The sequence below is a fragment of the Brassica napus genome, chromosome A8 (assembly GCF_020379485.1).
Source record: "Brassica napus cultivar Da-Ae chromosome A8, Da-Ae, whole genome shotgun sequence".
NCBI classification, from domain to species: Eukaryota; Viridiplantae; Streptophyta; class Magnoliopsida; order Brassicales; family Brassicaceae; genus Brassica; species Brassica napus.
In genome coordinates this window covers 5,861,806-5,886,568 of record NC_063441.1, presented here as the reverse complement: position 1 = coordinate 5,886,568, position 24,763 = coordinate 5,861,806, and the positions used below count along the sequence as shown (strand labels likewise).

Genomic DNA, 24,763 nt, shown 5'->3' with positions numbered 1-24,763 from the left:
CGCTCGATCTGTGTTGGCATGCGAGTGCTGAAACACTGAACTTAGTCAATAGATTAGACTCACAGTGAGAGCTGATTGTCTTTTGTATTAGATATCGAGTTCTAGAATCAATCCTTAGCATCTATAGATTAGAGTTCTAATAAACTGAATGAAACCCTAAGTCTAGTAACAATCCTTCCATCAAACAACCTCAATATTGTTTACCGAACAACTACCTTGTTCAACCTGCATTGCTATATGTACTACTTAATTACCTATTAGCCTAGCTTAATCATATAACTATTAGATATTTTGTGTGTCCTAGCTCTCTGTGGATTCAATCCCTAAGTACTACAACTGAACCTCTTATTTGAGAGAGTAATTCACTCCTTAGGATAATTTGAGTGATATTAGCAGACAACAACAAAATGGGTGATGGCGCTTGTGGTCGTGCTTGTGCACAATGTTCCAAAACCGTAATGAGCACAAACCTATTTCAGACCCAACAACAACAATGGGAATTAAAGACAAAACACTCAGTAACACAAACAAATCAGACTTTCAATCTGTTGATAAGATGCAAGTGATCTTAGAAGCCTCTCTTTTTCTTTAACACAAACATCAGTGATCTATCAGTTGGCCAGATAATTAACTTAAACAGAGACCAAACCGGATTCAAGAAAGATCAATCCTTTTAGAATCCAATCCAGAGCTTGGTTTCTAACACACTTCTCCTAGTCCCAAAACGCAATCTCTTTAGGTAATCAACTTTTGGCAAGAACTCAACCTCTCGCTCCAACATCTCTCTGACTCTTTCTTCTTTCAACAATGATCAAACGTTTCTGATGAGATTGTATTCTAGATTTTCATGGCAAAAGAGAGAAAAGAAGGAGAGAAAGAGGTTTACGAAAAATGAGGAAGAGGACGAGTGTGTTCTAGGTTTCTATTTCTTTGAATATGAATTATGAAACATAAAGACTTAGACAGAATTAGAGTTGATAACGTGTGAATTAAGAAAGTGAAATAGAATTAGGAGATAGTTACAAGAAAGGAAAAGAGGTTGACTTTAGAAATAGGAAAATTGTGTTGGAGGGTATAATGGCCAAACAACACAAAAGAAAGTGTATATCATGCAGAAAGTGACTCCATGTGTAATTGAAAAGTCATAAATAAAGTGATTAAAGATTTAAATTTCTATAGTTAAATCTCACGAGATGCACAATTGCCCACCAAAAGACAATAAAAAAAGCGAAGAATCATTTTCTGCTACTAATAAATTAACGAAGCCGCGCCTCTCTCGATCTCTTGTCTCAGTCTTCACCATTTCCACCAATCGCTTCCTCCTCTCTCCCCTCTCTGTCTCAGATCTGCATCTACCAGAGATTCTCCTACTTTTCTGCATCTTTTAAATCACCATGGTTGGAGCTCTGGAATCTGATCAATCATTCGCAATGGCTGAAAAATTCGACATCTTGTCTGAAGGTTTCGATCCAACGGCTGTGGCCCCCGAACCGTTACCTTTGCCGGTAACAAACGGAACCGGAGCAGATCAAGAGGAAGAGAATCTGAAAAAGACGAAGGTGGTGATAAACGGAGGAGGAGAAAGAGAGATGGTTCTAGGCAGGAATGTGCACACGACTTCCCTCGCCGTGACGGAGCCAGAGTCTAACGACGAATTCACTGGAGACAAAGAAGCTTACATGGCTAGCGTTCTCGCTCGTTACCGGAAAACTTTGGTCGAACGAACCAAATATCATCTAGGTAATAACGACAACAAGGAACAAAAACAATCTTTAGATTCAGGATATATGTATTAAATGTTAAGATGGACATGGCGTAGGTTATCCATATAACTTGGATTTCGACTACGGTGCGCTTGGGCAGTTGCAGCATTTCTCCATCAACAATCTTGGAGATCCGTTTATCGAAAGCAACTATGGTGTACACTCCAGGCCATTTGAAGTTGGCGTCTTGGATTGGTTTGCTCGTCTTTGGGAGATAGAGAGAGATGATTATTGGGGTTACATCACAAACTGTGGTACCGAAGGAAACCTTCACGGCATTTTAGTTGGGTTAGTTTTGTTTTTTTTTCTTTTGTTTAATCCTTTTACTGCATTTTTTTTTGAATATTTGTTGTAATTATTTTTTTCAGGCGAGAAGTGTTTCCCGATGGGATTTTGTATGCGTCGAGTGAATCTCATTACTCTGTGTTTAAAGCAGCTCGTATGTATCGAATGGAGTGTGAGAAGGTTGATACGCTTATCTCAGGGGAGATTGACTGTGATGATTTCAGACGGAAGCTGTTGGCAAACAAAGATAAACCAGCCATTCTTAATGTTAACATAGGTTCGTCTCTCGCTCTCTTTGTAACTAGGTTCGTATTGAGAATGGTTGTTTACATTTTCTTATTGTAGGAACAACTGTTAAAGGAGCTGTTGATGACCTCGACCTTGTGATCAAAACTCTTGAAGAGTGTGGCTTCTCACATGACAGGTTCTATATACACTGTGATGGAGCTTTGTTTGGACTTATGATGCCTTTTGTCAAACGGGTAAGAGTACAGTTTTCAATCAAATCATAACCTTTATTGTCTTCTAAGCAAGCGTACCCCTCTTCACAGGCACCAAAAGTCACGTTCAATAAGCCGATAGGGAGTGTGAGCGTGTCGGGCCACAAATTTGTCGGATGCCCAATGCCATGTGGTGTTCAGATAACAAGAATGAAACACATCAAAGTCCTCTCTAACAACGTCGAGTATCTCGCTTCTAGGGATGCAACAATCATGGGAAGCCGAAACGGGCATGCTCCTTTGTTCCTCTGGTACACCTTAAACAGGAAAGGTTACAAAGGATTCCAGAAAGAGGTTCAGAAATGCCTGAGAAATGCGCATTACCTCAAAGACCGACTCCGTGACGCTGGGATCAGCGCGATGCTCAATGAGCTTAGCAGCACTGTGGTCTTTGAACGTCCCAAGGAGGAAGAGTTTGTCAGAAGGTGGCAGCTTGCTTGTCAAGGCGATATAGCTCATGTGGTGGTTATGCCAAGTGTTACAGTAGAGAAGCTGGATCATTTTCTCAAGGACCTGGTCGAACACAGATTGGTTTGGTATGAGGACGGATGTAAACCACCATGCCTTGTAAAAGATGTAGGGATCAACAACTGCATCTGTCCAGCTCACAAGTGACCGCACAATTTCCTCCATATGTTTGGTATTTCTTGTGTTATTTGGTTTAAATTTCTATCTCCTTTGTAGTCGCGAATTTCAGCGTCAAACTTTTGTTAGTTTCTTATAAGAATAATAATACAAGTCATGGTTTTAAAACAATGTTTTTTTCTGCGTTTAAGATGATTGATACTAATTGGATGTAGATATGTTTGCTATAAAGATTTCTGGACAGTATTACAGTAGTTGTAGTTACTACTATTTACACATATTGACATGAAGATATCAGTATAGACGTACTAACAAAGCTAACACAAACCATAATAAATACATCCAATATTGCAGCCCCAAATGAAAACTCAGCCAACACTTAGAACTTAGCCTCTCTTTGTGAAATCAAGGAAGCTCGGCTGCCCGTTTGTGCTCATCTGCTGGTTCTTGTTGTTCCCGAACTGAGATAGGAATTGGGTACAGTTGTATGAATTTCCCTTACCTTGAGGAATTTCTCCAGCGGCCATCTTGAGTCGGTTCAATTCTTCCCGCAGCGCTTCATTCAAAGCTGCATAACATTATGATTTAGGTATCAAAACTTTGATTAAAATTATATATGATGCTGCTGCGTTTTCACTAATCGCTTACCATCCCTAAGTTCAGCCTGTTGCTGCAGTGCTTGCAGCCGCATTTTGAGGTGTTTATTTTCAGTGGTCAGGTCTGATGTTCCTCTCTGCACAGTATACACACATATTAGAAGGGATGCACAAGTGCGCAAACAAACAAAATATGCTATCCAGATAATAAATCATGTTTCGTTTAATTTTAACAAAAGAATAACAGAAAAATGCTACGCAGTAGCATGTATACCAAATATATACCTGCAACAAGGTGACTTGGGCAGAGAGTGTAGTTGCTTCGTTCTGAAGTGTCTGTACTTTCCTCTCCAGCTCACCAGTATACCTATCCTTCCTCTCTTTTGACCTAGCTGCCGATTGTCTATTTGCTAGAATCCTATCAAGAAGAACCATCCCAAATACTAAGAATAATAATATTTGAATGAAATAAAAAACCCTAATTTATGATGATACATACCGTTTAGCTCTTTTGGGATCAAGCAAAGCAAGCTCGGCAAGTCTGTCACTAGCCATACCCATATTCTTCTTACCACCGTCTTTGCAATTCACAGCGGCGAGAATTGCTTCCATGTTAAACGACCCGAACTTGTAGCTCCATCCATCGAATTACTCCGATGATGATGATGACCTTTCCTCTCTCCGGAGCTTGTAGCTCGGGCGAATTGTTTATCCTCAGTGGCCGTTACATCGTCGAAGAAATCGGAATCGGAATCAACTGAGAAGCTTCGAACGTGACGGCCAGGGGGGAGAGGAATCTGTGGAGCACCGTTTGATGAGGTTTCTTCGGGAGGAGAATCGACGGACATCAGAGAAGCTTGTGGTGCTGGAGCGTTGAGGAAATCGAGGGACGAGAAATCCACATCGGAAGGGTCGAATACGAGGAGATCGTCGATTGATTCGCCGGAGAACAAAGTGTCGGAGCGAGCTCGACGGTGATGAGAGATACGCTGACGTGGAGCTTCTGGCATACGTTCGATTTCGCTTAGGATCAATGCTCCCAGGGAAGGCTCCATCTATTTCGATTTTTTTCACAGGCGGAGAGGTTTGGGTGGACTGTTTCATTAGTTTACTTACTTACCCAAGGAGACACAAAGCACAAAGCTTGACAGAAGAGTTTTGTCGACAGGGGAAAGTTGGGACAAGCCTGAGTAAAAACTTGTTTTATTTGTCAACTTTTATTAAAAGGCTCAAACGCCATTCAGTATGTTTGATCGGAAAACGGTGATAAAGAAGATGTGGGTTTAACAAAGACGTTTTATTACGGTCGGAAGAGACGATCAGTCGGTTACAAGAGAGATAAGAAAATGCGACAGAGAAGAGGCCGGTAACTCGGAGAGCTACCGGAAAAGTACAAACAACGGCAAGATGAAGCAAAGGTGAAAACCCTAATCTAGCCGCCAAGTGTTAGTCAGATGATTTCGGATCCCTTTCTCGTTCCTCTTCCTTCTCCTTATATAGTCCTCTGATGTGTCGTTCTTGACCTAACTTAGGTCGTCTTCGTGGGCCTTCCTTATTGGGCCGAGAGGCCCGCATTCATCCGAGCGGTCGCCGAGCTGGGTGCCTCTTAGTCGACGTCACTCGACTCGAGATACTGTAGAAGCGAGCCGAGCGATTGACCCTTTAAGCCGACTACCCAAGCCATCATTTTCTCTGGTCCGGGCCAGGCCTTTTATTCCTTGGGCCTTGTGGGATGATTAAATCCATCCCCTACAGTAAGTCCCCCCGGTCCATCAGTGAGCGAAGAGTCGCCTAGCTCATGATGGATTCTGGAACTCGAAGGTTCAAAGGAATAGAAGTCCTGTCGGGAGATTGAAGTGATGGGTCGATGGATCGCGGGAAAGGCTGCGGTAATGCCTTCTCTCGGAGTCGTTGAGTCGCAGGCTCCCAGATCTTGATCGGCAAATCTTGATTAATTTATCGGTTTAGCCGATTTTAGGATAACCGTCGGTTAATTAAGATGAGAAGCCGGAAAGTCGTGGGAGTCGTTGGGATCTTTGGGGGAAATTCGAGGCCCATTTAGGCCCATTTAGGCTTAATCATGACATCTCGAATCTTTCCCCCTTTTACCCCTCATAAGTGCATCGAGGAGTCGAAACGCCGCGAGGGTCCGCTGGGTTTTTAGGGGAAGTTTCGAGGCCCATTTAGGCCCGAATAGACCTAATGATGACGCCTCGAATTCCTCCCTCTCTTCTCCTTATAAATACGCGGACTCCCCTTCATTTCTTTAAGTTTCCTCCGCGATCAAAAGGTACTTTCTCTCTCCTTCCTTTATCTCTCTAAGCATTTGTTAGATTCGTTCAAAGCGCTCTTCACTGTTCCGTTCCGCGATGTCGTCGGGTCAGAGACTATCGAGGCAGCAGAAAGGGAAGGGAGTCGCCGCAACGTCGAATCCGACAAGGAATCCCGACGGGGATCGTGTCGAAGATCCGGAGATGATTCATCGCGCGGCGATGATGGATACGGTAAACCTATCTCGTTCCCAGAGACTTCTGGTCGCGGACGCTGCGAGGCTCGCGAGAGAAGGAGGTGAAAACATCGTTGCGAGAGATGCGATGGAATGTTCGAGGGACGGGCAAAGCGGAGCGATGCCTATTGACTCGGTCACCCCGAGAACTCACCCTGCGGGAGGCGGCCCCTCGGAAGGCGATGATTCTGAGGCCGAGTTACTTCCGACTACCTTTTACCCTGAAGGAATTTTTGAAGAGCTTCCTCAACTCCATCCCGATTTGTTGCGTCCTGCCTTCTTGGCCGGTCAAGACTGGGAGGGCGTAGAAGAGACTAAGTCGACCATGAGGAGCGTGAAGAAGGTTCTTCGGGCCAAGGGTGCCACCGGCGTGACCTTTCTTATCCCTACGAAGGAGCAGAGGCCTTGGTCTCCTCCGATTGGATATCAGACGGTATACGAGTCCTACTTCCAGGAGGACACTCGCTGTTGGTTCCCGATCCCGCGATTAATCACCGCATATGCTAGGCGGCGAGATCTCGCGATTAGCCAATTATTGAATGGCTCGCTGTGATTGGCCGTCACCCTATCGGTTTTAGCGGAGCAAATCGACATGCCGATGAGCGTCAGGTCTTTCGAGGAGATGACCTCGATAACCGATATGAAGGATGGAACCTACTCGGTGAAGATGCGACCAAACTGCAACGTATGCGCCGGTCATCCGAACAAAACGCAGAATTGGCAGCGTTCTTATTTCTTCCTCAAATCCGACGACTCGGCTTTCGAGGAGCCTCCTCAGGAGGATTATCGGGTTCTTTGGAACCGTTCTTGTGGTAGAGTATCTTGTCGCGAACTACGTCTGACTTTGTTGTTCTTAATGAAACTCTCTCTTCCTTTTGTTCGCAGTTGGCCATCCTACGTCTCCTGTCTATCCCGAGGATTTCCTGAAGAGCGTTCAAGCCGTCGCTTTGCTTAGAATCTACCGTTGGTCCGAGATCACCGTCGAGAAGACCTACGAGCTTAAAGACCGGATTGCTCGAAGTACGTTCTCTCGCCATTTCTGGTATTCTTTCGGCAGTATGGCTTATTTATCGTGTGCTGACCTTTCTGCCTTATGTTTTCAGGGGGGTGGAGATCTGATCTTCCGACAGCCCTTCCCATTCGCAAGAAGAGACTAGAGATCTTTCCGAGGGACATCCAGAAACAAATCACCGAAGCAAAGAGAATGGGAACTCTCCCTGACTTAAGCGCGATACTAGCTGCCCAACTGGGGCTGACTAGCGGGAGCGGGCCGTCTACCGCTGTCCCTCGTACTGGCGAGGTTCCCCCTTCCGGTGCTGCAACTACGGGGAAGAGTAGGAAGAGGAAGAGGGGCAGCTCGGGAGTCGAGGGGAGTGCCGAGGAGGCGAACGACGTTCCTCCTTCCAGTGAACTTCAGAAGAAGAAGAAGAAGAGGAAGAAGACTAAGAGGTCTGTTGACGCGCAGTCGGAGAGTCTCGAGGGACCGATTGAAATTGAGGGGGGAGGCGTTCAAGAAGAGGAACTTCGATCCGAAGAAGAGGTTCTTGAAGACGGGGCCCTAGGAGAGAAAGATGACGAGGAGGAGGCCGTCAACGAGGAAGAGTCCGAGGCTTCCCTCGGAGACGCCGGCTCGGACAATCTTGAAGAGGAGTCTGAGGGGTCGCCACTTCTGATACGGAGGCGTGGCGACGAAGCAGGTAATGAGGCGCGGTCTCCTGCTCCGATGTCTCCTCATGCAGAGGCTCCAGTTCGTCCGAACATCGGAGCTGTTCAGACTGGTACCTCTTCTCGCGGCGACGCCATCTTGAGAAGGGTACCCGGAGTTAGCTTTCCCGACAAAGTCGACTTTCACTACGAGGGACCGGCTCCTTTGGCGTACGTCCCGGAGAAATGCGGGGAGCTCCTTCGTCAGTTTAGGGGAAGGGCGAAACCTTTGCCCGCTGTGGAGGATCTTATCTTCGGGGGCGAGTACGAAGAGGCTGCAAGGGCCAAGCTGTTGGTAAATAGTTTTGACTTCCTCTTGTCTTTTCCTTGCTCCATTCCCCTAATGCTAATTTCTTACGGTTTTCGTTGCTTCGCATCTTTTAGGGGGATAGCGCGATGAACATCGTGATTGACAAGTACGATACCGCGCTGAAGGGAGCTTTGGGCGAGCTCGAGCAGGCCAAGAAGGAGTACGCGGAGAAAGAGGAAGCTTCTGCTCGTCAGCTAGGTGCATCGAAGGCCAACGTCGAGAGACTTAACGGGATGGTCACTCGTGCAATTGCTCGACGGGACGAGCTCAAAGCCGATTTGGTGGCATCTCGCGGAATCATCCACGAGCTTGAGCAGAAGAATGCCGAGCTTGAGAGCGAGAAGGCTTCGCTTGCTGCTTCTCATGAAAGAGAAATGAAGCGCCTTAGAGATTCCAGAATCCTAGAGGTCACAAAGGAAAGGGGAAGAGTTGAGGCCGAGATGGCTGCGAAAGCTAACCGTCGCTTCGCGAGGATTCGTTCCCGAGAAGAGCAGCGAGGTCCTTACGACAAGGCCCGGTTGCTTCATAGTCAAGCCTTTGGGACCAGGAAGTGCCTTGAGGCCTTGAAGAGGGCCGGGAGCGACATCTTGCAAGCCACGATCGATCTGTTCGCGGAGCAAGAGAAGAAATACGAGCAGGAGGCCGAGGAACTCAAGGTGGGCGAGATACCCGAGGGAGACCTTGCACTTTCTCCTCTTGTACTGGATTCTCAATTCGTGGATGCTCGGATTCTGGCGAGTCTCGACCATTACGGGTCCAATGCCGGCCTGATCGACCCAGAAACCGCATCGAATCTTCTCGTTCTGCCTCCTCATCCGATCGAAGATCGTCATGGTGACCCGACGCCCTTCGTCGAGGGTTCTTTGGCTGCGTTGGAGGGAGAGATGCCTAATCGAGGGACCAACACTGCCGAAGATGATGCCCCCGTCCACGTACTCTCGGATACTTCGGCTGAAGGATCTCGTCGAGGCAACGAGGAAGCCGTTGCCCGTGAGTCGAGTGTTAGGGCTTCGGAGCTATCTGCCCTTGATGATCGCGAGAGTGACCGAGAGGATTAGCTTCGCCTGTGTGTTGTTTCTTTTGAGTCCCATATGACTCATTGTTGTAGCTTTTCGAAACTCTGCCTTTGAGGCTTTTATTTTGTTGTTTTGTTTGCAATCTCGACCTCTTTTAGTCGTTTGAACTGATTTACTTAACTTAGATTTGTCTATCAAAAATCGTGATTTCTCAAGATTTGAAGTGACTCTGTTCGTTCGGTGTAAATGCTGTTCGAGACGTCGAATCGTTATAATTTTAAGCTCATTATGACTTTGTCTCGGTCGATCTCTTTGAGTCGCGACTGTTTGCCACATTGAGTTTTAATCGTTAATTAAGAATTTTCGACTTTGACGGTTCCAAGTCGATCCTAACGTAATTTTCAAGCGTTTGGTTGGCCAGACCTTACTTAGTTAATTATAGGATGAATTGGAGTCATTGTCTCGGCCGTGTTGGTTTAGGTCGCAACACGGTCGACTCCCGTGAATATGTGTCTGATCAGGACGTATTCAACGTGGGATGCGAGTGCCGATACATTTGTTCGAGGAGCCGGGGCGTACTCGTGTAGGCATCGCTTAAGTGATCGTCTGCTTCGGAGATCGATTCCTCGGGGAGGGGTTTGTTTTTTTTATTTTTATTTCGGCTGGACCCTTTTTCTTTGGGCTGCCTACGTATCCCTTTGCGGGAATCAAGCCATTCGTAGTTCTTAGATTGCGAGTAAAAGTGGCCTTTGGGGCGCATTTACTCGATTCTTTTTTTTTTTTTTTTTTTTTTGCGAGTAAAAGTGGCCTTTGGGGCGCATTTACTCGTTTTTTTTTTTTTTTTTTTTTTTTTTTTGCGAGTAAAAAAGGCTTTTGGGGCGTATTTACTCGATTTTTTTTGCGAGTAAAAGTGGCCTTTGGGGCGCATTTACTCGTTTCCTAGGTTGCGAGTAAAAGTGGCCTTTGGGGCGCATTTATTCGGGTTGGTGTTTGCCTTGATTAAGGATGGAAGAGGCGGAGATGTTTGGAGTTCCAGGCTCTCGGTACTGCTTCGCCTGTTGAAGTCTCGAGGCGGTATACTCCTGGCTTGATGACTTCGACTATCTTGTATGGTCCTTCCCAGTTGGCTCCGAGCTTGCCGGCTTTCCACTCTTTAGTGTTTTCGAAGACCTTTCTTAAGACAAGGTTGCCCATTTCGAGAGGACGCGACTTGACCTTTTTGTTGTAATAGCTCTCGATTTGATGTTGGTAATTCTGGATACGGAGTAACGCTTGGTCGCGCTTTTCCTCGATGTCGTCGAGTGCGTCGAGGAGCATGTCGCGGTTGAGTTCGGCGTTCTGTGGCATTCGCGATCGGCGCAGACTCGTCACGTTCACTTCTGCGGGAGCCATTGCCTCGACGCCGTAGGCCATTGAGAAGGGTGTAGTCTTTGTCGCTCCGCGAGGAGTGGTTCTGTGGGACCACAGGACACCATCTAGTTCGTCTGCCCAGCAACCTTTCTTTAAGTCGAGTCGTTTCTTCAGACCGTCTATGATGGTCTTGTTCGTCGATTCGGCTTGACCATTACTTTGCGGGTTTCTCGGCGTCGACATGTTGAGTCGGATGCGCCATCTGTCGCAGAAGCCCTTGAAATGATGCGAGATGAATTGCGAACCGTTGTCCGTGATTATCTCGTATGGGAGCCCGTGTCGGCAGATTATGTTCTTCCAGACGAAGTTTTGTACCTCCTTGTCGGTTATGCTGGCATAGGCTTCGGCTTCAACCCATTTTGTGAAGTAATCGGTGAGGACCAGGATGAACTTCTTTTGCCGAGATGCCGGCATCGGACCAATGATGTCCATTCCCCATCGCATAAATGGGTATGGAGCAGTCAAGGTGTGGAGAAACTCCGTTGGGCTGTGTATGGTTTTGGCGTGACGCTGGCACTTATCGCATTTGCGCGCGTATGTCTCGCAGTCGGCGTTCATGGTTGGCCAGTAGAATCCGAGGTTTTTAACTTTTAGTGCGAGAGCTCGCCCGCCTGAGTGGTTGCCGGCTGCTCCTTCGTGTGTTTCGGCCATGACGAGTCTCGTTTCTTCGCCGGCGATACATTTGAGTAGTACCTTTGTTGCAGTCCATCGGTGTAGTTCCCCATCCATGACGACGTAGTGTGCGCTGCGTCGTTTCAGTCGCCGGGCGTCCCATTTCTCGACGGGCAGTAAACCTTCCGCGAGGTAATCGATGAGTTCCTTGCGCCAATCTGTTGGGTGATCGTCTTGCGAGGGAAATTCCGCTTCGTCGATGTCCATCGCGTCGTTGATCGCTGCTATTATCGCTGCCTGTTCTGCCTTCGTGTCGATGCTTGGTTTCTCGATTTTGTGGATCGGGATTGTCCTTTTGACTTGGTCGTGTAGCTTGCTCCCCAGAGCGGCGAGGGCGTCGGCACAAACATTTTCTCCGCGAGGAACCTTCGTGAGTTCGAAGAACTCGAAGTCTCGCGTAAGGTCCTGGACGAGTTTGAGGTAGGCGTCCATCCTTTCGTTGCGGACGTCGTAATCGCCGAGGTATTGGCTTACGACGAGTTGAGAGTCGCAGTAAGCGCTGATTCGTTTGGCTTTCACCGCCTTGGCGAGACGGAGCCCCGCGATGAGGGATTCGTACTCAGCTTCGTTGTTTGATGCCGCAAAACCAAAACTGAATGACTGCCGAATGAGTTCTCCTGTTGGTGATTGCAATTGCACTCCTGCTCCTGATCCTTTACTCGTGGATGAACCGTCGACGTGGAGGATCCAGTTTACACTTGGTAGGATGAGGTCTTGCTCCAGCTCTGGCGTCAACTCGATCAGGAAATCGGCAAGGACTTGTGACTTTGCTGCTGTGCGATTCTTGTATGCGATGTCATGCTCGCTCAGCTCCATCGCCCATTTGGTCAACCGTCCCGACTGGTTAGTATTTTGCATAACCGTTCTGAGTGGTTGGTTGGACAGTACTTCGATCGTGTGCGACTGGAAGTAGGGTCGCAGTTTTCTGGCCGAGGTGACGACGGCTAGGGCCATCTTTTCGAGTGTTGGATATCTCGTCTCTGGCTCCGTCATTCTTTTACTTGTGTAAAAGATTGGTTTCTGTTCTCCCCTATCTTCCCGAATCAATACGCTGCTGACGGCGGAGGATGTGACGGCGATGTAGAGAGATAGTGTGTCGCCGGCTTCTGGCTTCGATAGCACGGGTGGGGTCGTGAGATAATGCTTGAGTTGATTGAACGCCTCTTCGCATTTTTCATCCCAGACGAACCTCTTGTTTCCCCTTAGTAGCTCGTAGAAGGGAAGACACTTGTCGGTCGATCGCGAGATGAACCTGTTGAGAGCTGCTATGCGTCCCGTTAGTCGCTGCACTTCGCGGCTGTTTTTCGGGCTTGGAAGGTCGAGAATCGCCGAGATCTGCTTGGGGTTAGCTTCGATTCCTCGCTGAGTGACGATGTAGCCGAGGAATTCCCCAGAGGTGACACCGAAGGTACATTTGGCCGGGTTGAGTTTCATCCCATAGTCGTTCAAGATCTTGAAGCAGTCGCGTAAGTTATTTAGGTGGTCGTCGGCCTTGAGCGATTTGACTAACATATCGTCGATGTACACTTCCATGGTGTTGCCAAGCTGATCAGCGAACATTCGGTTAACGAGTCGCTGATAAGTCGCACCGGCGTTTTTTAGCCCGAAGGGCATCACCTTGTAGCAATAAGTCCCTCTGTCGGTGATGAATGCTGTCTTCTCGCGATCATCGGGATGCATCAAGATCTGGTTGTAGCCCGAGAAAGCGTCCATGAAGGTTAGGAGTTCGTTACCAGCGGTTGATTCGACGAGACGATCGATGTGAGGGAGTGGGTAACTATCCTTTGGGCATGCCTTGTTGAGGTCCGTGAAATCGACGCATATGCGCCATTTGCCGTTCTTCTTCTTGACGACGACCGGGTTGGCTAACCATTCAGGGTATCGAACTTCGGTAATAAAACCCGCGTCGAGGAGCCGGTCGACTTCGTCGTTCACTGCCTTAGATCTTTCTGGACCGAGTTTCCGTCGCTTCTGTCGGATGGGTTTGAACGTCGGGTCGACGTGCAGTTCATGGGAGGTAACTGCGGGGTCGATCCCCTTCATGTCGGAGGTCTTCCAGGCGAACGTTGAAGCGTTGTCTTTGATGAAAGAGATGATCTTTGAACATATGTCGTCGGACAGGTAGACGCCAACTCGGATGATTTTCGTTGGGTCGGATTCATCGATTGCGACTTCGCGAACTTCCTCCTTCTGGGGGTATATCTTGCTGAGTGGTTTACTGACGGAGTTGACGAGGGAAGCCTGTTGCTGCATCTTTACAGTTGCAATCAGCAGTTCTCTCGCGGCTTGTTGATCTCCCCGAATCGTCTGTGTTTTTCCGTCTTTGCCGGGAAACTTGACGCATTGATGGTACGTCGAGGGAACGGCTTTCATGGAATGCAACCATGGTGTTCCGAGGATGGCATTGTAGGGTGCTTTGGCTCGGATGACGGAGAACTTGACGGTACGGGTTATACCACCTGCGTATACTGGAAGACGAATTGTTCCGATCATTTGCTCCGAGGCCCCGTTGAAGCCAGTGAGCGTGCGAGAGGAAGGCTTCATATCTCTCAAATCGACTCCCATTTTGTCGAGTGTGTCGCGAAAGATGAGATCGACTGAGCTGCCGGTGTCGATAAGGACTTTTGCGACTAGGCATTCTCCGATGTCGAGGTCGACGAGGAGAGGATCGTTGTGTGGCGTGTGGACGCCCTTGGTATCTAGTGCCGAAAAAGTGATCTGGTGATCATTTTCGACTGGAGGCGGCCACTTCTTGGAGGTGGTGGCTTGTCGTTTGTAGTCTTTGACAGCTCGAACTGAGTCGCCGCAAGGAGGTGATCCTCCCATGATTACGCTAATGTGCGGATTGCGGGTAGCTCGCATTGATTCGAGTTGCTTCCTTAAATCATCGGTTGTGTTCTCGAATTGAAGAGTTTCTGCGGGCTTTTTCTTTTTTGATTCGAGACGTCGGCGCAGATCGGACCCTTTTGAACGGTTGAGTTGGATTCGCAGGTCATCGGCCTTTGAATTGAGCTGGTCGCGAAGGTCGCCGTTTTGACCTATTCTCCTGGCGCTGGATTTTGAGATGGTCGCGCGGAGGTCGGCGCTTCCTACGTGTTCGTTCGTAGCGCTCTTTCTCTTCAATAGGGTGCGCAGATCTTTGTCTGTTGTCGGGGAAGTGAGAGATTGCTCGACTTTGCTGTTCAGTTTGTCGCGTAAATCTTGTTGCATTGTCGAGGAGTCGTCGTCAGAGGAGTCACAAGGGCGAGAGAGTATGACTTCCACTCGTCGCCGGCGACGCGGATGTTCGTCTTCTGATGAATCGTTGGCGGGGCCGACGTTGTTGACAGGAGTGCGCTCAGGGCTCGCTCTTTCCTCGCTAGGGGCCGTGTTCTGTTGAGACTTCTGTGCCTTCTTCTCCTTGTTCTTACTCCAACTTTTGGTGTTTTTCGGTGTCGTTGGAGAGGTGGGCATTTGAATTGTCCCGTTAGTGATCCCGTCGAAAAATTGCCCGATGAGGACTTTGCACTCTTTCGTATCATGGGAATCCCTTTTGTGGTAGAGGCACCATTTCTTTGGCTCCTCGGAGTTTGAACTCGCTGGTTCGGACGACTTTGATTGCTTCGAGGCGGAGTCTCGATCCCAGTGGTTCCAGGCTTTCTCTCGCGTGACGGCTGCTGTTTTTGGCGATTCCTCGTCGTCGACCGAGCTAACGTAGCCTCGCTTCTGAGTGGTGTTCCCACCGGATGAGTGCTGGGAGGGCTCAGGGCGGGTGTCGTTTGTTCGGGCGGGTCGCTGTTTCGCTGCTGCTTCTTTTGCAAACTTTGCTCTTGTGTCTTCTTCCATGCGGATGAAGTTGTTCGAGCGAGCGATGGCGTCAGACACAGATTTCGTCGGGTATCGGTAAAGATCCTGACGGAACGTGGAGTCAACGTGCAAAGTGTTCATCAGAGACTCGACAGCGATAGGATCAGGAATATCAACTTTCGAGACGATAGCCTTGAACTTCTCCATGAAGTCGCGGAGGCTTTGGCCGCTGGTATGAGTGAGGTTCCACAAGTCGGACACGGTCGTTTCTTGGTTGGTGAACATGATATAATTCTTCAGGAAGGCCGTCGAGAGGTCGTGGAAACAATCGACGGAGTTTTCTCTGAGGCCTGTGAACCAAGTAAGGGCCGGTCCTTCTAGGGTTTCGACAAAGAGTTGGCAAAAGCCGGCGTCTTTGTCTTCGTCGGTCACATCGCTATGTTGAAGGACGTGACATGAGTAGAAGGGTCGGAGAGACCCTTGAAGGTTGGAAGACGAAGTTTCTCCATCTTCTGGAGCCGTACGCCGGTGACCCTTTGCGTGAAGGGTGTGCGAAGAGATTCCGCGAGTACGTGCTCGATTTGGGGCGCCGAGGTCGTCACCTGATGGATCTTTGAGTTGATGTCGAGGACCGACTGTTTCAACGCGGCTAGCTCGCTTGCGGTGTCTGCGTTGATGTCGTTACCGGCGCTCTGGTTGTAGTTACCGGCGCTCTGGTTGTTGTTATCCCGCGCAGGTGCTACGTTGGTGGTTCGTTCAGTGGCGAACAGGTGTCGACGGTACTGCGCCGTTGAAGCTTCGGCGTTTGCAGCGATAGGGGCGAGTATTTTTGCTATCGCTGTGATTTGGTCGACCGCCGCCTTTTGCGCCGCTTCTTGCAGGGCGAGGCGTGCCAAGATGGTTTCCATAGACGCAGGAGGGGGTAGCGGAGTTACTGGTGTAGGCGTAGGTGTTACCTCGGGAGCCGGCATCACCTCGAGAGCTTCGCGCTCCTCGCCTGACGAAGAACTGTCGTTGCTGACAACCATAGTACTAACGTTACTTTGCTAAAAACGCCCCACGGTGGGCGCCAACTGTTTGATCGGAAAACGGTGATAAAGAAGATGTGGGTTTAACAAAGACGTTTTATTACGGTCGGAAGAGACGATCAGTCGGTTACAAGAGAGATAAGAAAATGCGACAGAGAAGAGGCCGGTAACTCGGAGAGCTACCGGAAAAGTACAAACAACGGCAAGATGAAGCAAAGGTGAAAACCCTAATCTAGCCGCCAAGTGTTAGTCAGATGATTTCGGATCCCTTTCTCGTTCCTCTTCCTTCTCCTTATATAGTCCTCTGATGTGTCGTTCTTGACCTAACTTAGGTCGTCTTCGTGGGCCTTCCTTATTGGGCCGAGAGGCCCGCATTCATCCGAGCGGTCGCCGAGCTGGGTGCCTCTTAGTCGACGTCACTCGACTCGAGATACTGTAGAAGCGAGCCGAGCGATTGACCCTTTAAGCCGACTACCCAAGCCATCATTTTTTCTGGTCCGGGCCAGGCCTTTTATTCCTTGGGCCTTGTGGGATGATTAAATCCATCCCCTACACAGTACAAGCTGAAATCACGCCCAAGATCATTACAAAAAAAAAACAAAACATTTAAGGTTAATGAAACCCAAGCAGGCAATAGATAGTGACGATTAGGGATGTTAAGATGGGTTTAGGTTCGCGGGCTTTTAATGGGTTCTGAAAAAAATAAATGCCCATTTAGACCCATTAAGCTAGTCGGGTTTTAAATGGGTAACCCACTTGAGACCCATTTATTAAATGGGTTTTTGCTAAAATAAACGGGAATCCGTTTAACCCACTAATGTTTTTTTTTGTTTAAACGTTGTCGTTTGGTTTCTTAAGGGCTTCTAGTTTTTTTTTTCCGTTTTCATCTTCGATATCGATATCTCTCTCCTGCTGCGACTTCGACTTCGATATCTCTGACGAGATAGGCCGTATCCCGACCCTCCTCCGCCGTTTATTTCTGAACCTGAGCTGCAACTCCTTCGCCGGAGCAATCCCGTCGCGGTTCTCTAGCCTCGTCAATCTCGGAACTCTCGACATCTCTCACAACAAACTCGCCGGAAACCTAAACGTCTTGGGCTCTTGGCTGATCTTCAGAACCTCGTCTCACTCAACATCTCCTTCAACGAATTCTCCGGCGAGCTGCCCAACGTCTTCGCTGATCTTCAGAATCGAGCAGAGGACTCTTTATCTCCAGATTCTCCACCGACCCAATAACGATAACGTCTCTCTTCTCCTTCCATTTTTGAATTTGATTTGTTTTTGAATTTGATTTGTTTGTGAATTTGATTCTGTTTCTAAAAACCCATTTGGCTTTGTGAATCATCTCAATAAATAAATTTGTGAATCACGATCAAGTTCAGGATGTTTTTATCATATATATATATAGATTTGTGAACACAGCCGTAAATAAATAAACAGCCGTAATCATATATATATAGATAGTGCAAAGCTAAATATATAAAAGTCTAAAAGTAAAATCTAAATGTTAGTTTTATTGTGATTTGGAGGATTTATATTTATAGAGTTCTTTATGTTTATAGAGTTCTGGAGGATTTATATGTTTTTAATTACAGGATGGATGAGTTTATAGACATGAATGAAGAAGATGCTCTCGCTGAGATAAATTTGGAAGCTACACAACTAGAAGAACAGCAAAGTGAAACTCATTCTGGGGAATCAGCTCAAGCTCAACGCAAGAGACGTAAAACATCACGGGTTTGGGAAGATTTTGTATCAGTGGGGATAGAAAATGATGGCAAAGAAAGGGCCAGATGCTTGCATTGTTGTATGAAGTTGGTGACACGTAATGAAAAGAATGTGAGCTGTGGAACTCATCATCTACAACGCCACTTGGAAACTTGTCCAAAGAAGCCTCCAAAGGAAGCTAAGGATGCATATGATCACAAGAGAGATCGTGAGATGGTTAGTGAGGTAATCATTTATCATGATCTTCCGTTCAGATACGTAGAATACGAGAAGGTTAGACAACGAGACAAGTATCTGAATCCAGAGTGTCAGCCTATTTGTAGACAAACGGCTGCAGCAGATGTTTATAAGACGTATGAAGTAGAAAAGGAAGAGCTGAAGAAAGTGTTTGCTAGACATACTGCTCGGGTTTGCTTTACTTCTGATCTTTGGACATCTCGTCCTAATAGCATGGGATATATATGTCTTACTGCCCACTTCATAGATGATGGCTGGAACTTGCAGAGTAAGATTCTTGCTTTCTGCGATTTGAAGCCTCCACACACAGGAGAAGAGATTGCTAACAAGATTCTGGAGTGTATGATGGAATGGGGTTTAGAGAAGAAGGTATTCTCTATTACCTTAGACAATGCTAATAATAACGACAGTATGCAGAGGATCCTCAATGGACAGCTTCAGATGATGAGTGGTTATGGCTTATTGTTGGATGGCAAGTATTTACATGTGAGATGTTGTGCGCACATCCTGAACTTGATCGTGAAAGAAGGCTTAGAATTAGCGAAAGATCTCTTGCACAACATCAGGGAAAGTGTGAGGTATGTGAAAGCATCTCAGACAAGAATTCAAGCCTTTGCGGCATGTGTAGAGCGAGTGGGGATTCCTGGTGGATCTGGTTTATCACTTGACGTTGCTACCAGGTGGAACTCTACTTATGAAATGCTCGTTAGAGCGTTGAAGTTTAGGGAAGCATTTAAAAGCTTGGAGGCTTTTGACAGGCACTACAGATGGCTACCTTCTGAAAGAGAGTGGGATCGTGGGCAAAAAATAAGTGAGTTTCTGAAACCTTTCAATCAAATCACTACTCTCTTTTCAGGGTCAAAGTACCCAACATCTAGTGTGTACTTCACAGAAGTTTGGAGGATTGAGTTATTGCTGAAGCATTTTGCGAGCTGTGATGATTTTGATATGAAGCAGATGGCTAAGGAAATGCAAATTAAATTTGCTAAGTACTGGGAGGATTACAGCATCATTTTGGCTATGGGGGCAATTTTAGATCCGAGGCTGAAGTTGGAAGTTCTTGAGAAAGCTTATGAGAGAGTGGATCCTTCTACTTCTAGTTTAAAAACTGAAGAGCTTAGGACTAATTTGACTAAACTTTATAAAGAGTATCAAGCTAGGACTTGGGGCAGTTCTTCTGGCACTTCATCTACACCAACTCCACATGATCTAGTTACTGAATCACCTCTTGAAGATGATTTTGACAATGTAAGTTTCAAGCATCTTTACTCTTAATTTTGCATTTACTTTGAAGATGATTTAGACAATGTAATATATTACAGGATCTCTTTGAATTGGAAAGAAGCCTTGGGAGTAATGTAGGAAACACAAGAACACATTTAGATGTGTATCTGGATGAGAAGAGGTTAGATAGAAGGTCTTTTCGCAATTTGGATGAAACCTCAAAAATGTAGGTTAATAAATAAGTATTTTTTTTGTTGTTCTATAATTACATGATTTTTAGACCGAACTGGTGAATATATTAGAAAAACATTTATATTTCGAGTATGCACTTATATTCTATAACATCTTTATGTATTATTTCGAGTATGCACTTATATTCTTCAAAAATTAGATTCTTAGATATGTATCTGGAGTGAAACTAATTTTTACAGATGTCCATCTTTTTTAATTGACACTTATGTAATTCACCGAATTCACAGATGAAGTTAAAAAGAAACAAAACTCATATTAGTGAAACAAAAACGATAAAAGCAAAATTTTATAGAGGTAGAAAATGAAATCGCTTATGAAGAGTCAATAGTAAACAAATCGAGAGCAGAAACCTACTCTTTTCGTCATTTTACAATCGATGTTGCCTATATGGTTTTGATGATTTGTGTGAGCCGTAAAACTTAATTTTCTTTTGTGTATTTGAAGTCTTAAAAATAATTAAAATGAGATGTAATACGTTAAATCTTCAACAATGATGATACATTTAAGAGAACAACATTTGTATTCGTCATTTTACAATCGATAAAAATTATAGTATTGTAAAATATTATAATTATTTAATGAACAAACATTAATATAAAAACTTACTCCGCGCATGCACGCATGTTATCATTAAGTATATTAGTAAATCTTAAAAAATAAGTTGAAAAAAGATGTCAACGAAGTAAAACAGTTTTTTTTAATGATAACATCACCAAAAAAAAATGTTTGTTTAACCTATCAAAAGCTTTTTAAATACAAATAAAAAAACAATGTTGACATAAAAATACCAACATGTTTTCCAAAACCTCTACACATTATTCCTTGCTTTAGAAACAAACCTTGCTGAAACAAATAATTTATTGATACATATTTATTTTCAGTGAAACAAATTTGCTCTAAAAAATACCTAAACAAGTAATTTTCAGTGAAACAAATTTGCTCTAAAAAATACATATCAAAAGTTATTGATAAATAATTTATTTGTTTAACTAAATTTAGTTAGAGTTCATAAGGTTAAAAAATGAAAAAAAAAATTATCTTTGTAAAATAGTTTTACAAACATAATTAAAACGAAAAAATAAATAAAAGAATCTAATTTAAATGGGTCTAAATGGATTTAAATGGGTACATGTAAATTTCGCGGGTTCTAAATGAGTATCCCTAATAGGTCTATTTTTAAATGGGTCTAAATGGATATGGGTTCTAAATGGAGTGGGTTCTAAATGGGGTGGGTTGTACCATTTTAGCATCTCTACTGACGATGCATAAAAAAGGCAAGAAAAATTCGCAGTTACACCATGTCTGCCGGAAACCGATTTCCAACCTTATTTCGGTTGATGATGCATGTGTATGTTCCTCTCATCGCCTTTGATCTAAAAGAGCTCTTTATTGTTGGAGATAGATTATAGTTCTTCACAGTGGCCGAGCTACAAATATTTTGTATTGGTGTCAAAATTTTAATTACATACATTTTTTTTATCACAGTCCCGTCAGTTACATATATACTTGTGTTTTACCTCATTTTTGAGTGATTATGGTGATTGTCTTAGTATTTTTTTTCACTGTGATAATACGATATAAAACATAAACCATATATCTATATATATATATATATATATATATATACTATAATAAAAGGGATATATAATCATCAGAGAAGCATGCCACGTAGGATTAAAAATTCGAACCAATCAGAAAGCTTTAAGTTGCCAGATCAGACTTTTGTTTAGTTGACACAGAACTTTCGCCGGCAAATTATTGGGCATATTAGCAATGGTCCATAAGAGCCCAATCCTCATTCTTAACTTAGATTTTGTCACCATCGTCTCAGACGCTTCCAATTCACCATCGTCAGTTTGCAATCTCTGCACATCCCGTTACACTGTAGTTATCACGATCTACTCGCACTCATTCAATTGCATTCTTTACTTCATTCTTTATCAGCTATGCTATCCTTCCACCTCCCTTTTTCCACTCTTTTATAAACCCATTCATCCCTTCCACCTCCCTTTTTCCACTCTTTTATAAACCCTTTCTCGATGAATCCAGAATGACCATCTCCCTTTCCTCATCATATCCTTTTTTCTTTTTAATCTTCTTCTCTCTCTCCCACAATTGTTCATGCCGAGATAGACCTTAAAAAAGTAACAATCGTTCACTCACGAGTAACTCATAACCATTAGTTTTTGGCCAAAACCAAATTAAGTTGTAGTTTAAAGATTTATTGGATTATTTATCTTCCATTACATCAGATTCATCACTGTTAAATCCTTAGAAATCTTCTCAGAGCTCTCTTGCTTAATCAGAGAAGAGACTATTCATAGCTCTTATCATTTTTACTTTGCAGTGAGTTGGCTTCACCAAAATGGAGCTGAGAAACACAGTCTGGTAACGGAGATTCCTATTGGTGCCACCGTAATCACCATCGGCGGTATCCAAAGAAGCCAGTGCCATCTTAATGTAAGTTATAACAAGTTCTTATTTTCCTTTCAGGTTTTAATGTAGAAACTAAATTTTGATTTCAGTAGAATTTGATTAGTGATTAATGTTAGGCTTGAGGCGTATTAATGTTAGTGATTAGAGTTTTTCGTTTAGTATTGTGCTTAAGATGATTGATTATGGAATGTGCAGATCATGGGGAAGGACTTCAAGTGCTTCACTACGAAGAAGGCCAAAAGTATGAACCACACTATGATTACTTTGTTGACGAGTTCAACACTAAGAATGAAGGTCAACGCATGGCTACAATGCTCATGTATCTGTAAGATGATTTTCTAACTGTATTCTTTTTAAGGTTGCCAAATTCAAGTATTGTCTCTCTTTTTTTTTTCTTGTACAAGAAATAACTCTTACTCTAATTCTATACAGGGCGGATGTTGAAGAAGGCGGTGAAACGGTGTTTCCTGCTGCCAATATGAATTTTAGTTCCGTACCATGGTATAATGAGCTATCTGCGTGTGGTAAAAAGGGACTTTCCGTAAAGCCTAGAATGGGCGATGCGTTGCTCTTCTGGAGCATGAGGCCCGATGCTACGCTAGACCCCTCAAACTTGCATGGTATCATTTATTTTTTTTGTCACAAGCATGGTCTCATAAGAACCATATAAAACACCCTTTGTAAATTTGCCTTTTCAACGATACCATTCTGAGTATGGAGTTGATAATATATATCCTCATTGATTCTAGGTGGATGTCCTGTGATTAGAGGGAACAAGTGGTCATCTACCAGGTAACACACAGTGATGATTTTCACTCTCTATTGTGAGTAAATACCCAACAAGGTAACACATATTGCTGTTCATATTTTAGACCAACTGTGGATAATAAGCCACCATCAAAGGGAAAGAACAGGACTGGTATTATTGTTGGCGTCATTGTTGGCTTAGGACTTTTGAGCATCCTTGCGGGTGTTGGTATCTTTATCATACGAAAAAGAAGAAATCCGTACACTGATGATGACGGTAATAAGAACTCTTTTTTTCTTTCTTGAGCTGAAAATGTTTTGGCATCAAACTGGAATATTCATCTTTCAGATTGCTTCATTTTAAGAACTGTTCTTTTTTTTTCTCGCAGAGCTGCTTAGTATGGAAATAAAGCCTTTCACATTTACTTATTCGGAACTTAAAAGTGCAACTCAAGATTTCAATCTCTCAAACAAGCTTGGAGAGGGTGGGTTTGAGCCTGTTTATAAGGTAAGTCCCATACCAAAGTATCTGCATATACGTCATCTTCTTCCCTTTTTTCCCCATTAGCTTAAGTTTTTTTCTAATAGTAAATTCATTTTGCTTCTCTCTCTCAGGTACAAACTCAAATGGTTCAGTTTTCTTTAAAAATCTCACAAGTCGTGGACCTCTTGATAAGAAAGTTATCCAGTGGCTCCTATCACTTCACCAGATTGGTTAGTGTGACTTTATCATCATCATGGCTCCTTTTATCTCCAAAAGTTCGCTTAGTTGTTTAGTTTTATGTATTTGTCAGGTCTTGATGTGAACCGTACAGACAGGTCTTTGGAATTTTATGAGAAAAAGGAGAATCTGTCCAAGCTTTGGGATATTCTCTCTGTTTATGCCTGGATAGACCAAGATGTCGATTACTGTCAAGGAATGAGTGATCTTTGTTCTCCAATGATTGTTGTTCTTGAAGACGAAGCTGATTCATTCTTTTGTTTTGAGAGATTAATGTGTCGATTGGTACTGGTTTACCTTAAACCATACTTTCAATATGTCTTATGTATTTGGTATGGTACTAAACGTTTGTGTTTTCTTGTGTGTTTTTAAAATGAAAAGCGAGGAAACTTCCGGAGCACGGGGAGATCTGTTGGAGTTGAAGCTCAACTTACTCATTTGTTTTCAATTACTCATATTATTGACACCAAGCTTCACCAACATCTAGGTATAACTACTACTACTACATCTTCTTTGCCTCTCTATATGTAACATACTCATCTGTTAACCAAGCTCTTGGTCTTGTGAAATGAAGATAAACTGGGGGGAGGTGACTATCTCTGTGCTATTCGGATTGTTCTACTTCATGTGATAGTTTAGTCGGATCAAAGTTGTGGTGAAAGTGACTAGCAGCTCGGATGAAAATTGTCGTGTGACCACAGAAGGCACACTAACAAGAAGGTTCTGGCGCGTAAACAAAGTTGTGGTGAAAGTGACTAGCAGCTCGGATTCTGACTCTGTCAGTGACAGTGGAGAGAAGAGAAGAAGTAAGGTACAAAGAAACGAATTATAATCAAAAGAATTGTATCTTCTGAATCTGAAGTTGAGAGTGACAACAAGTCGACAACAATAAACTTAGCAAGTCAGACAAAAAGAGTCGACCCTCCAACCAATGTGGTTCGAAAGAAGTCAGGAACAAACATGATGAACAAAGAACAGGTGGGAAGAAGAGGTATGATTCTGATGCTACCGAGCCTTAATCTGAGAATGAGAAACAACAGTTGCGCAGCTAATGACGACAAAATCAGAAAAGAAATGTGGACAATGTGGAGTAGAGTCTTCTGAAGAACAAGTATGTGATTCAAGTGGCAAGAATGGCCTATAAAAGAGATGACGAAGAAGCTGGGTCCAAGCATGACAAGGAAAGTTATATAAGAGATTCCCGTAGAAAGAAAATTGCAAGAAACTCTGTTGATGGTTAGGATAGGAATGAAAAAA

General features: G+C 44.5%; 3 protein-coding genes, 2 long non-coding RNA genes and 1 pseudogene across 6 annotated transcripts; 5 read left to right on the top strand and 1 right to left on the bottom strand.

Moving 5' to 3' along the window:
- Positions 1 to 1,260: 1,260 nt before the first annotated feature.
- On the top strand, positions 1,261 to 3,298 carry LOC106429350 (serine decarboxylase-like; the record flags this gene model as incomplete). Its single annotated transcript, NM_001316081.1, is given in 5 exon segments — positions 1,261 to 1,740; positions 1,820 to 2,051; positions 2,132 to 2,325; positions 2,394 to 2,530; positions 2,600 to 3,298. Coding segments are annotated over 5 exon segments (1,473 nt in total). The 5' UTR covers positions 1,261 to 1,394.
- A 30-nt stretch (positions 3,299 to 3,328) lies between these two features.
- Positions 3,329 to 4,927, bottom strand: LOC106429351 (annotated as a pseudogene).
- Positions 4,928 to 6,827: 1,900 nt separating this feature from the next.
- LOC125576887 (meiosis-specific protein ASY2-like) lies at positions 6,828 to 9,307 on the top strand. The gene is made up of 4 exons (XM_048737402.1): positions 6,828 to 7,047; positions 7,121 to 7,255; positions 7,339 to 8,234; positions 8,324 to 9,307. The coding sequence occupies exons 1-4, from the start codon at positions 6,828 to 6,830 to the stop codon at positions 9,305 to 9,307; spliced, it is 2,235 nt and encodes a 744-aa protein (XP_048593359.1).
- Positions 9,308 to 17,065: 7,758 nt separating this feature from the next.
- LOC125577038 (zinc finger BED domain-containing protein RICESLEEPER 2-like) lies at positions 17,066 to 19,707 on the top strand. The gene is made up of 3 exons (XM_048737691.1): positions 17,066 to 17,404; positions 17,757 to 19,374; positions 19,449 to 19,707. Exons 2-3 carry the CDS (start codon positions 17,758 to 17,760, stop codon positions 19,578 to 19,580), a joined length of 1,749 nt encoding a protein of 582 aa, XP_048593648.1. The 5' UTR covers positions 17,066 to 17,404; position 17,757; the 3' UTR covers positions 19,581 to 19,707.
- Positions 19,708 to 22,235: 2,528 nt separating this feature from the next.
- LOC125577037 lies at positions 22,236 to 22,831 on the top strand. The gene is made up of 3 exons (XR_007315364.1): positions 22,236 to 22,363; positions 22,471 to 22,658; positions 22,788 to 22,831. It is a non-coding gene; the product is annotated as an uncharacterized LOC125577037 (long non-coding RNA).
- Positions 22,832 to 22,906: 75 nt separating this feature from the next.
- Positions 22,907 to 24,519, top strand: LOC125577036. 2 transcript variants are annotated; one of them, XR_007315363.1, is made up of 5 exons: positions 22,907 to 23,293; positions 23,401 to 23,499; positions 23,580 to 23,791; positions 23,888 to 23,993; positions 24,081 to 24,519. It is a non-coding gene; the product is annotated as an uncharacterized LOC125577036 (long non-coding RNA). The 2 variants fall into 2 exon arrangements; XR_007315362.1 differs by having other exon boundaries at positions 24,208 to 24,238.
- The last annotated feature ends 244 nt before the right edge of the window (positions 24,520 to 24,763 follow it).

Excerpts from the sequence above, each read along its gene's own strand:
- LOC125577038 (XM_048737691.1), top strand. The coding sequence starts at position 17,758 with ATGGATGAGTTTATAGACATGAATGAAGAAGATGCTCTCGCTGAGATA. Across the intron at positions 19,375-19,448 it reads TTGAAGATGATTTTGACAAT|GATCTCTTTGAATTGGAAAG; the intron begins GTAAGTTTCAAG and ends AATATATTACAG.
- LOC125576887 (XM_048737402.1), top strand. The coding sequence starts at position 6,828 with ATGCCGATGAGCGTCAGGTCTTTCGAGGAGATGACCTCGATAACCGAT. Across the intron at positions 7,256-7,338 it reads TAAAGACCGGATTGCTCGAA|GGGGGTGGAGATCTGATCTT; the intron begins GTACGTTCTCTC and ends TTATGTTTTCAG. Across the intron at positions 8,235-8,323 it reads CTGCAAGGGCCAAGCTGTTG|GGGGATAGCGCGATGAACAT; the intron begins GTAAATAGTTTT and ends CGCATCTTTTAG.